At 51.4% G+C, this 12,421-nt stretch overlaps 3 protein-coding genes across 3 annotated transcripts; 2 read left to right on the forward strand and 1 right to left on the reverse strand.

Moving 5' to 3' along the window:
• Window positions 1-377: 377 nt before the first annotated feature.
• AA0111_g4036 (Histidine protein kinase) lies at window positions 378-4,679 on the forward strand (the record flags this gene model as incomplete). The annotated part of the gene is made up of 7 exons (XM_028649990.1): window positions 378-900; window positions 951-1,061; window positions 1,111-1,386; window positions 1,439-4,053; window positions 4,103-4,234; window positions 4,286-4,594; window positions 4,653-4,679. 7 exons carry the CDS (start codon window positions 378-380, stop codon window positions 4,677-4,679), a joined length of 3,993 nt encoding a protein of 1,330 aa, XP_028508323.1.
• A 1,628-nt stretch (window positions 4,680-6,307) lies between these two features.
• AA0111_g4037 (hypothetical protein) lies at window positions 6,308-9,516 on the forward strand (the record flags this gene model as incomplete). The annotated part of the gene is made up of 2 exons (XM_028649991.1): window positions 6,308-7,915; window positions 7,969-9,516. The coding sequence occupies 2 exons, from the start codon at window positions 6,308-6,310 to the stop codon at window positions 9,514-9,516; spliced, it is 3,156 nt and encodes a 1,051-aa protein (XP_028508303.1).
• Window positions 9,517-10,893: 1,377 nt separating this feature from the next.
• Window positions 10,894-11,754, reverse strand: AA0111_g4038 (hypothetical protein; the record flags this gene model as incomplete). Its single annotated transcript, XM_028649992.1, has 1 exon — window positions 10,894-11,754. The coding sequence occupies one exon, from the start codon at window positions 11,752-11,754 to the stop codon at window positions 10,894-10,896; it is 861 nt and encodes a 286-aa protein (XP_028508298.1).
• Window positions 11,755-12,421: the final 667 nt, after the last annotated feature.

Consider the following 12,421-nt stretch of genomic DNA (forward strand, 5'->3'; position numbering starts at 1 on the left):
TGGTCGGGCTGTCTTTGCTCTTTCCCTCCTCACGCAGTTTCTGTCTGTCCCCGCGGACTCGTGCGCTTTGTGGCTTGCGGTTATTCTTCACGCTGCCTAGCTGCTAACTTCGACGCTAACCTTGATTGAGCGATACTGGATATCCATCCTAGCGGGGCGTCCCCTGCTTGCGCTTCTTCGATACCTCCCAAGTTCATCTCGCGATCCATCAGTATCCTCGCAGTCGTCTGCCCCGAAAGGCTCTTCAGTCCCTCCTTTGTCCCTTTCCGCCCTCTCTCCCATCGATACCCGCTCTGTCGCATTCCTGTCCATCTTGCCCGTTCCAGATGCGCACATAGCAGCCCTTCGAGCCTTTCACCCTTCCACCCGCCGCCACAATGGCCGCAGAGACGTACTCGAGCGTCTCAGCCATCATCCGCAACCTCGCCCGCCAACACGACCCTACGCGAGACCCCAGTTTCAGCGCACAAGTTTCTGCCAACGGAGCCAAGACGGCTGCAAATGCCATCGCGCTGCCAGGCCCGGAGAGCGAGGAGAAGACGCAACTAGAGCAGGAGCTGTCGGCGCTATGCTCAAGAATAGACTTTCTCGAGCACAAGAGCAGCCATGCTCCAAACCAGCAGGGCCAGTTCCCTCTGACACCCGCACAAGAGCCGCCCGAGGAGGGCGCGTTATATACTCCAGCAGGAGTCTTCCGCGGCAATAGCGGCCCACCCGCCCAAGGACGCCGTGGATCCAACAAGGAGCGCGCCATCTGGGTCTCCAACTGGCTCGCCGCCAAGGAGTCGAATGGCGACCCAGAACAGCCCGCGGCAGCCCTTACCGAAGAGCAGCTCAACTACCTGCGAGTGCACTTGAACCAGCAGGCCGACCAGATTAGAAACCAGCGCGAGCACATTGGTGGGAGCCCACAGAAGACCTCTGCATGCGCCCAGGCTGACAGACAACAGACAACCTAAGCCAGGAAGTGAATAAGCAACTAACGACACAGAGCATGGTATTCGAACATGGCATTGAGGACATCGGCGCACTGAAAAGGGAACTCGGCAAGCATCAACAGGGTATGCTCTATAGTCTTGAAAAGGCAACGTTGTGGCTGACATTTCACAGCCAACCTGGCTTTCCAAAAGGCACTGCGGGAAATCGGTGCCATCGTCACTGCAGTCGCTATGGGTGACTTGAGCAAGAAGGTCTTGATTCATGCTAAGGAGATGGACCCTGAAATCACCCTGTTTAAGCGCACGATCAACACCATGGTGGACCAGCTCCAGGAGTTTGCCAGTCAAGTCACGTTCCTCGCTCGAGAGGTCGGTACCGAAGGCAGATTGGGCGGTCAAGCCAACCTACCAGGAGTTGCTGGTATTTGGGCTGAGCTGACTGACAGTGGTACGTTGTGATTAGGGTTCCACTATCGGGCCGATGCTAACGTGTCCTGCAGTTAACGGGATGGCCAAGAATCTTACCGACCAGGTGCGAGAGATCGCCGTAGTCACAACCGCTGTCGCTATGGGCGATCTCAGTCGTAAGATTGAGCGTCCGGCCCGAGGAGAAATCTTGCAGCTGCAACAGACGATCAACAGCATGGTGGATCAACTGCAATCATTTGCTACCCAGGTCACCAAAGTCGCTAGAGATGTCGGAACTGAAGGCAAGCTTGGTGGTCAGGCTGAGATTGCTGGCGTCAAGGGCATGTGGAACGAATTGACAGTGAATGTGAACGCCATGGCTCAAAACCTCACCACCCAGGTGCGAGACATCGCCCAGGTCACAACGGCCGTCGCACAGGGTAACCTCACACGGAAGGTCGAAGCCGAATGCAAGGGTGAAATCTTGGAACTCAAGAACACAATCAATCGCATGGTGGACCAGCTGCAGCAGTTTGCTCACGAAGTCACCAAGATTGCGCGAGAAGTCGGATCTGAGGGTCGACTTGGTGGACAGGCTACAGTGCATGGCGTTGAGGGTACCTGGAAAGATCTCACTGAGAATGTGAACGGTATGGCCATGAACCTCACAACACAAGTGCGAGAAATCGCCGAAGTCACTACAGCCGTCGCAAGAGGAGATCTCAGCAGGAAGGTCAAGGCAGAAGTTCAGGGTGAGATTTTGTCACTTAAGATTACCATCAACACCATGGTGGACCGCTTGAACACGTTTGCACAAGAGGTTAGCAAGGTCGCCCGTGAGGTCGGAACCGACGGTATTCTGGGCGGTCAAGCACAGGTCGACAACGTTGAGGGCAAGTGGAAGGATCTGACCAACAATGTCAACACTATGGCTCAGAATCTCACGCTGCAAGTACGAAGTATTTCCGAGGTCACCCAGGCCATCGCCAAGGGAGACATGAGCCGCAGAGTTCACGTGGACGCCGAGGGAGAGATCCGATTACTCAAAGACACCGTCAACGACATGGTTATGAGACTCGACGAATGGTCTCTAGCTGTGAAGCGTGTAGCTCGCGATGTAGGCGTAGACGGAAAGATGGGCGGTCAAGCAGACGTGAGAGATATCGACGGCCGATGGAAAGAAATCACCACAGACGTCAACACCATGGCCCAGAACCTTACGTCACAAGTGCGTGCTTTCGGTGACATCACCAACGCTGCAATGGAGGGCAAGTTCACTCAAATCACCGTCGAGGCTTCTGGTGAGATGGATGAATTGAAGAGGAAGATCAACCAGATGGTGTCCAGTTTGCGAGAGAGTATTCAAAGAAACACGGCTGCGAGGGAAGCAGCCGAGTTGGCCAACAAAACAAAATCCGAGTTCCTCGCCAATATGTCTCACGAGATCCGAACGCCCATGAACGGTATCATTGGAATGACCCAACTTACGCTCGACACCGACCTTACGCATGCGCAACGAGAGATGTTGACCATTGTTCATAATCTGGCTGGTCAATTACTGACAATCATCGACGATATCCTTGATATCTCCAAGATCGAGGCGAACCGCATGGTAATGGAAGAGATTCCATTCTCAATGCGCGGCACTATATTCAACGCACTCAAGTCATTAGCATCAAGAGCCAACGAGCGGAAGTTGAACCTTGCTTACGACGTCTCTTACAAGGTGCCCGACTACGTTGTTGGTGATTCCTTCAGGTTGAGGCAGATCATTCTCAACCTGGTTGGTAACGCTATCAAGTTTACTGAGCTCGGAGAAGTCAAGGTGGCTATATCCATGGCGCAAGAACAAGAATGCGACCCAGATCACTATGTGTTCCAATTTGCCGTTTCCGACACCGGAATAGGTATCCGTGGCGATAAGCTCAATCTTATTTTTGACACCTTCCAGCAGGCGGACGGCTCGACAACAAGAAAGTTTGGAGGCACTGGACTCGGTCTGTCTATCTCCAAACGTCTCGTCACTCTCATGGGTGGTCGCATGTGGGTCGAATCAGACGTTGGCAAGGGCAGTGTGTTCTACTTTACATGCAAAGTGCGTCTCGGCAAGCCGGCAATTCAAGCCATTCAGCCTCAGCTCGTGGCATACAAGCAGCACACGGTTCTCTTTGTCGACCAAGGCAACACTGGGTTCTCGGATCAAATTATCGAGCACCTTAAGACACTCGATCTTGTGCCTATGGTGGTTCACTCGGTTGAGGAGGTACCCGAGACGACGAAGAGGACTGACATGCCGTACGACTGCGTCATTGTCGACAATGACAAGACGGCACGGGAGCTTAGGATTGCGGAACGCTTCAAGTACATTCCTCTCGTCATGCTCACGCCACACGTATGCATCAGCCTCAGGTCTGCGCTAGAAAACGGTATCTCGAGCTATATGACGACGCCCTGTCTACCAATCGACTTGGGCAATGCGCTCATTCCGGCACTTGATGGCCGTGCCGCACCTCTGGTCTCAGACCATTCCAAATCGTTCCAGATTCTTCTGGCCGAAGACAATGCTGTCAATCAGAAGCTTGCCGTCAGGATTCTGGAGAAGTATCATCACAGAGTCACTGTAGCTAACAACGGTCTTGAGGCCTTTGAACACATTCAAAAGAAGCGTTACGATTGCGTACTTATGGATGTGCAAATGCCAGTCATGGTAAGCTAGGCTCTCGCTAACTCGAGGTTCACAGCTAAAAACATTTTAGGGTGGTTTCGAAGCCACGGCGAAGATCCGTGAATGGGAACGCGACAACGGCATTCCTTCAACACCAGTCATTGCACTGACGGCGCACGCCATGGTTGGCGATCGCGAGAAGTGTCTCGCTGCACAGATGGACGTACGTTACTACTATTCCATTACGTTTTTCCACTACTAAATTAGCTCTCAGGACTACCTTTCCAAACCTCTACGCCAAAACCAACTCATCCAAACAATCCTCCGGTGCGCCACAGTCGGCAGTACAATGTACGACCATTCCAGCGAGCCACGCTACACAGCGTCATCCCACCTCCCCAACATTGCTCTTCCTGCAAAGGGTAACGACAATGGAGGCGCGTCATCATCATCTGGGGGACTGCCTAGTCCCGGCAAGAAGCGCCCACAGCTCGATACACGAGGCTTCACAGAACGAGGTGGTGGGGCACAGAGCCCAAATCTTCTGGCGGTGGATCAGACGGATAATGGCAGTGTCGAGAGAGTACGTTCCTTGTCCGCTAGTTTGTGAGTAAATTGACCCTAATATGTGTGTGTTGTAGCTTTTGCTGCGGAGTCATAGTAGCTGAGTTTGTGACCTTTCAAGGAAGAGGAGAAGGCTTGATTAGAAGCCTGGCCACCAATCATCGTCGTCCTCGTCGTCGACATACCGAAAGAACTGTTTTAGCCGGCTGTCGAATCATTACCGAATATCCACAATCTCCAATCGAAGCGATGGCTCTTAGGCGGAAGGATGGGGACTGGGCACGGTCGGATTGGATAGCGAGTATTGGCGTTCTACTTGTCCTTGTTGTTGTTCTGGTCTGGAGTATCACCTCTTCCCTACCACTCTTGTTATTGCATGCTTTTGCGCAAACCTCTTTTGCATATCTTGGGCGTTCTGTTCCTCTGGGTTTAAATGGCGGTCTGATTGGCGTGCATTTTTGTGTGTACTGGATACCTTCGCTTTACCAAGGACTGAATCTATTTTGGCGGTGCTCAAGTCGCTCTTGCAATTCTGAAGAAAATTTGCCGCTGCAATAGGAAGGACTAGATTCGCTGATGAGTGAGGGCTATGGCGGGGCCAAGCGGGATTCAGCCGCACGCCTTGAAAGGGATGCATGCATTTTGGGGGCACTCGCTGTCCTCTTTGCAAGTCTTGTGATTATGCGACTGCCTGAGTGACCAGAGTAGGCTTACTTGTACGGGTTATATGGCTGTTGTGATATATACCTGAATTGCGCTCGTTGCAGGAAACTAGAATGTCGCGATGCTATACTTGCTTTTTACGAGGCGCGGGTGTAAGACTCGATGTTATCGCCCGCAAAAGTTAGTTTGGGGGCATGGCGTGAACAATTACTGATCGCAACGAATACGCTCTGTTTTATCATACTTGACTAGGGTAGACCAAGAATCCGCTGCATGCAGCTAGAGGAGGATTATTTTCGCGTCTCTCGCGCGCCTCGGTTGACGTCGCCGTACATGAATGCACGCCAAGCTGCCTGTAGACATGTCTGCTTCACCGGAGCGAAGCAGAACAAAAGTCCTTCAGCTTTCAGCCTCGTTGCCAACTCAGCAGCTGCGCAGGAGGCTTTTTTTCGCGCCCTGTGTACCGTTGGTTTGCACATTTTCGCCTGATGCATGGCTCCATTAGATTTGATTGTATCTGATGACATCACGTTTGGCCTAGCAAAGACAGCCCTCTCGGTAATCATGGGGGACGCGACAAGTCGGACTGCGCAGCGCAGTGCCTGTCGCATTATCTCCAGTCGTCGTCGACTTGCAACCCACCCCCCACTGCGTAAGGCTATCATGGCCCCAGTACGGTAGGACGGGAGCGCCTTGTTCGCTTCTCTTCACTTTGCGTTTATTCACCTCTTTGTCCAACTTGTTGTTCGATTTCACCACCTTCGTCGCTTCCCGCTTCATCGTAAATCTGGTAGAAGGCCCGCGCAACGCGTCGCGCCCGCCACCGTAACTGCCTCGACAGCTCTTTCCCTCCCAGCTGGACCGGCACGGCAGCCTGATATCTGGGCCTCACGCTCACTATTCACTTTCACCTCACCGCAGCACTCCTCACGCCCTTCCGCCGTAAAACCGCCTGCGCCGCACTCCTTGCGACACAACCCCCACCACCACCACCACCACCAACGCCCTTCGCTACAACCACCCCCTATTGCTTGGGTACTTCACCACGGCAATTCCTTGCTGGATCAAGATGGCGTCGCAGGAGGCCATGAATATTCAAGAGCACATCGAGCTCATCAACACCGTTCTTCCCAACGTGGACGCCAATGACAAGCCAGTCTACGAGAACATGCTGATGGAGTTGTACCAGAGGCTATCAAATGAGCAGCGGCAAAGCGAAGCCGATGCTGAAGCCATGGCCAGAGCTTTCCAGTCCAACAATGGCAACAGCGATAACGGTGTCTGGGAACAGGGCCAACAACACGACCCCACAAACTACCACAGCGGCCCATCATATAGTAATGGTGCTCCATACGGCTTGCAGGTACCTTCAACGCCTCTGCCTTCTCTAAAACAGAGCCGGAAACGAAGCCTTGGGTTATCTGACTTTCCTGAGGCTAAACGTGTCAGTGGGCAGCCAAGTCCGGTAACTCCAACTTCGCCCGTGGGCCCTTGGTCACAGTCGCTTCCGAGTCGGCAGTCCTTTTCTCACCATCAGTCCGAGTCTATACCCTTTGTTGACCTGACTGAATCTGACCCACCTTCGCCTGAAGGATTTGAGCTCCCTGCTCGTGCGTATGCGCAGTCCGATCCCATTCAGTATCAGTTCTATGAACCATTCCCAGAGTTGAACGCTTATCAAGGAGGGCATGATCATGGCGTCATGTCACCCGCTGATGCATTCAACCAGGAATTCATGGCTCCAGAAGAACTTGCTGAGTTTCTGATCGCTCCGAGTGCACCAGGCAGCGGTTACGGATTCCAGCAACCAGTCACTCATCATCAACAACAACGTGCCGGAGCAGGCTACCCATATCCTTCTTTGCGAGGGAGAGATAGTGACGAGGACAACTATGGCAGTTTCCCTCTCAATGTTGACGAGGCGGCCGCGATAGAAAAGCTTTTCGAGAATATTAAGGATGATGGTGAGAACATCAAAGATCGAGAGCCCACACCGAAGAATATGACTTGCATCCTGAAGGAGTATCAGCGTATCGGTCTCACATGGCTGCTCAAGAAAGAGCGAGGCTCGACCAAAGGCGGCATCTTAGCAGACGAGATGGGTTTGGGCAAGACAATACAAGCTCTGGCTCTTATCTGTGCGAACCCATCCACTGACCTGGCTTGCAAGACAACACTCATTATTGCACCTGTTGCTCTTATGCGACAGTGGGAGAAAGAAATTGAACGCCATGTCCATCCTCGTCATAGGCTTAGTGTTCATCTGTACCATGGCAGCGGTAAAAACGCCGATTTCGCTCGGCTCCGTCAACACGATGTTGTCTTGACCACGTTCGGATCTCTCACCTCGGAGTACAAGCAGAGGGAGTCTTCGAAGGAGGCCATTCTCAACGACCAAGAGCTGCGTAATCCTAGCATGCGTCGCAAAGCCAAAGACAGGCTTGCGCTAATGGGACCAGAGTGCATGTGGTATCGTATCATCATTGACGAGTCCCACAACATCAAAAACCGAAACTCCAAGTCCTCCAAGGCTTGCGCTGATCTCATGGCTAAACACCGCCTGTGCATGACAGGTACGCCTATGATGAATAGCGTTGATGAGCTTTACCCGCTCCTCCGGTTCTTGAAGGCGGAGCCGTATTGTACGTGGAACAAATTCAGTCTCGAGATTGCCAAAGTAAGTGTAGAGTAGGACGATCTATAGTATCGTACTTCGCTGACGAATGGTAGCCCATGAAGACCACCAACGAGCACACCAAGAAGCGCGCGCTTGATCGCATCCAAATCTTGATCAAGGCCATCATGCTCCGACGTCAGAAAACCACCGTTGTCGATGGGGAGCCCATCTCTAAGATCCCACCTAAGCACTCCGTTATTGATAATGTGGAGTTTGAAGACGAAGAATATGCTCTGTATAAGGCTCTCGAAACCAAGTCGCAGCTTCAGATGAACAAATACCTGCAGAAGGGTACTGTCACAGCCAACTACGCTAATGTTCTGGTTCTACTGCTTCGTCTCCGCCAAGCATGTTGCCATCCTCATCTGATCAAGGACCTCAGCCAGCCGGCGACTGAGGGTATTGCCGAAGACGACCTCTTGATCCGTGCTGAAGAGTTGAATGATGATGTCATCGTGCGGCTGAAGGCAAACGATACGTTCGAGTGCCCAATTTGTCTCGAAGCTGATCCAAATCCGACCATCATCATTCCGTGTGGACATACGGTTTGTGGTGAGTGTGTCCAGAAGCTCATCGATCCAGCACTGCGTGCTGCACAGGATGGCAACGATGAGACCAGCACGCCCAGGTGTCCGCACTGTCGCGGCGAGCTAAAGGCTAAGCTCATAACGGACTACAAGCATTTCTGCAAAGTCCACTGTCCTGACCGTCTTGGGTCGGCCGACCTATCTGAAGAAGAGGAGGCCGTGGTCGAGGACGAAGACTCTGACTCCGACTCTGAGGACGAAGATGGCGCACCAGATATTGACAAGAAGGGTAACCTAGCTGGTTTCATTGTCGATGATGATGAATATGAGTACGCAGCCGACGAGGCGGACGACGACGATAATGTTGGCTCCGCACCCGAGATCAAGGTGAAGCCCGAAGGTAAGAAGTCGAACAAACGTAGCAAGGGTAAGGGTAAGGCACGCGCCAAGCCCAAGCAGACTCTTGCTCAACTCAAGAAGGAGTCGCTCCGCAACAAGAGCGCCAAGAAACGCTACCTGCGTCGTCTGGACAAGACCTACATCACGTCTGCGAAGATCAGCAGGACTGTTGAACTGATCAAGGAAATCAAGAAGAACGATGCGACCGAAAAGACGCTGGTCTTCTCTCAGTTCACGTCCTTGCTGGACCTTGTCGAAGTTCCTTTGTACCGTGAGAAAATCACATATCGACGCTACGATGGCAGCATGAAGATGGACGAACGTGCCGATGCTGTCAACGCTTTCATGGACGATCCAAACGAGAATGTCATGTTGGTTTCCCTGAAAGCTGGCAACGCTGGCCTCAATCTTTGGAAGGCATCGCGAGTGATTATACTGGATCCTTTCTGGAATCCATTCATCGAAGAGCAGGCTGTTGATCGTGCTCACCGCATGCCTCAGAAGCGCGAGGTCCATGTACATCGCATTATCGTGCCTGAGACCGTTGAGGACCGTATCGTCGCCATCCAAGACAGGAAGCGTGATGAGATCAATGCCGCTCTTGACGAGAAGGCATCAAAAAGTCTGACTCGTCTCAACTTGAATGAGCTCAAGTACCTGTTCGGTATGGGCTAGTGTATTCTCCAGAACGGACAGGTTTTCTCCTGTTTTCCCTTTTGTATGATCCTTCATGGTCTCGGTTCCAAGTCTCAATATTCCCCTTTCAGATACCTGCCTTTCACTACGACGTTGCGCAAGCATCTGTCTCCCGCATATTTAGACGCACGAACGCATACTTTCACATTTTGATACCCGATCTCAAAGATCAAGACTGCCTTTTCTTAGGGGGATATATATCGACGTAGGATGCAGGTATGCGGCGTTTTTGCTTCTACTTCACGGCGTACACGAAAGTGGATGGGAGTTCTAATGGCACAACGTAATATAATATCGACGTACAATTCGGTATTCAATGGACTTCGTTTTAATTGTGCCATCCGTATAGTACTGTTTCTGAGCTTACTCCATCTTCCAAGCCCATGATTTCGTGTGGCTGGGTTTACAGGAGACAGGTAACGTTTTCAACGATGCGTTTGACAGATTGTGTGGAATGCGCTTCTTCTTTCGAGAGATAAACAACCCATTTATTACTGTTATCAATCTAGGAAAACTTGAGGAACACTTTTGCAAAGAAATCTAATACCAACAATGTCTTGAACCTGTTCTGTCTGACCCTAAAGTCCAACGCTTTGGTGTCTTTTCCAATTTTTGCCCATCGCACATAGTGTGTAATATATGCCCTTGTTAACTCAGACGCTTGAGCGCAACGTCAGTCACTTGCAACAAAGCGCTCGTCGAATACTTAGGTGTCAAGAAAACAAACTGATAGGGTTTTGTTGCATCGGATGTATGTTTCCACACGGATGCATTTATGATGCGGGCTCAGTCCCGTCGCGCCTTGTTGCGCTGCCCAACAGTCTTTCCAGACTTCTAATTGCTACACATCCTTTACAAATATACTACGCAAATGCACAAGCACGCTCGCCTCCAGTGACTTAACGAGATGAAGCTCACCTTTGCGGCAGCCATTGGCACGCGTTAAGCTGTTACCGGTTGCATCCCCGCAGCGCATCCTATGCTCTTCTCTTACTTGTCCAGATCATTGTATGACGGTACGCACATATTTAAGAGCGCGAGGAATATAGCGGCGGCGATCTGCTATATGTGCGCACCTCCTCTCAAGCACCTTTGCCACTCCTTGAACTTCAGCCTCGTTCACTTGCACACGCCAGATCGCGCTCTATCACGTTGCGTCCAGCGGCTCATGCTTGTCACTGTTCGTCACTTTGTGCGCCACCGTCACGCATCACGATCCAGAAAGACATAGTAAAGTATTCTCATATGTTATCATCCAAAACAACAATTCTGCAAAAGACCATTGAAACATGTGCCTGCCATACTATCGTTCAATGTAAGACAGGAAGAGAAACCAAGAAAGATTAGGTATCGCGTCTATTCCTCGATTCCTTCAAGGTTTTGGGTAAGGCCTCTGGTGTATTTCGTCTTCCCCTTGTTCTTCTTATCATTCGGATTGCGCTTAGCTTTGTCGTCGAGGGCTGCATTACCTGGCGCTGAATTGCTGGCAGTCTTCCGGGAGCTGTAGATAGCGCCGGACACAGGGATTGGGGAAATGGCATCGCTCGCGTTTGACCGGTCCCAAAGTAAGTACTCTCTGTTACTGATCGCTTTCTGTAAGGCAGAATACATACTCACCAGCTCTTTGACATTATTGCCGCTCTGGGAAGTCTCACTGATTCTAGCTTCGATGTTTTTCAGTTCATCCAAGGCTCTTGTCTTGAGTTGAGTGTCTGTCAACGGAACTTTTTCGGCGTTGGCATCTTTGATCATATCCCAGGTGACCGTCTTACCCCAGTTCATAAGATCGTAAACTCTGTTCGGACCATCTTTGAAAACCGCCCTTGGATGTTCGGTACACTGTGGCGACTTTACAGAAAAAGAGTTCATACAGCGGACACGATGCGACTTTCCCTCATGATTCACGTATACCCACTCCAGGCAAAATCCAAAGATACCGTCCCGGAAAGCCTTCCGACTTTTGGCACCTCCCTCTGGCACGTGGTGGGACGATTCGAACGAAACGCCTGTGGCACCGTTCATCACATTGTCATTCCAGTCACCGCCCTTCCAGACACGGACGGTCTTGGAGTAGAGGTCGTCGAGATTGCGGATTACATAGTCGTCGGGTTGCGGTTGCTCCATGAAGGTGAGTCGAAGAGGAATCGACTTTGCTTTCTTGTCACCCTTGTGGTCTCCTGAGGTCAACTTGCTTTTGGTTCTGTTGAAGCTAGGCATCTTAGGCTGTCTCTGTGTCGTCTAGTAGCTGAACTTTGCTATGAATAGTACGATGAGTGGCTATGTGTTGTAGTTGAGAGCACGATGGGCCAGTATCCGTCCTTATGACTGATGTAACTCGGAGTGTCGGAAATTGGAAGGTTAGGTGAGGGCGTCGATGGGTTGCGGATGCAAACACTCTAAGTATGTGTACGTTGTCAGGAAGTTAGTTTTGATTCTCGGTGGAGAGGTCGAGAAGCCAGTGGAGCGAGGTCTATGCCGGTCCTGTCTGGTAGGGCGCTGAGGGCCTTTGATATACTGTGAGGCGCAAGGGGTGAATTACAGCAGCTCGACAAGAGCCGTGACAGTCATTCATGGTAAGGCTCGTGTACTTTTCGAGAGCACTGTACGTGATTCACAAGGACCGCAAGAGACGGAAAGCCCCATACTAATACCGACATATTCATACTTGGCTATGTGTGAAAAACCATTGCATGTAAGAGTTTTTTTCACGCCTGTCTCTGTTTCTGTATCTAGGCTGTCGGTTTCATGACATACAAAAGGCCTCATTGGGACTGTTGCTTGGTATCATGTCAATTCTCTGCTTCGCCTCGCAGGACGTGGGACTACACGGTGGACGTGAACGATAAACCAAACGGGAACCTACCGTAAGCATAACGTAGAAGCT

Source organism: Alternaria arborescens (genome assembly GCF_004154835.1).
Source record: "Alternaria arborescens strain FERA 675 chromosome Unknown contig_7, whole genome shotgun sequence".
NCBI lineage: Eukaryota > Fungi > Ascomycota > Dothideomycetes > Pleosporales > Pleosporaceae > Alternaria > Alternaria arborescens.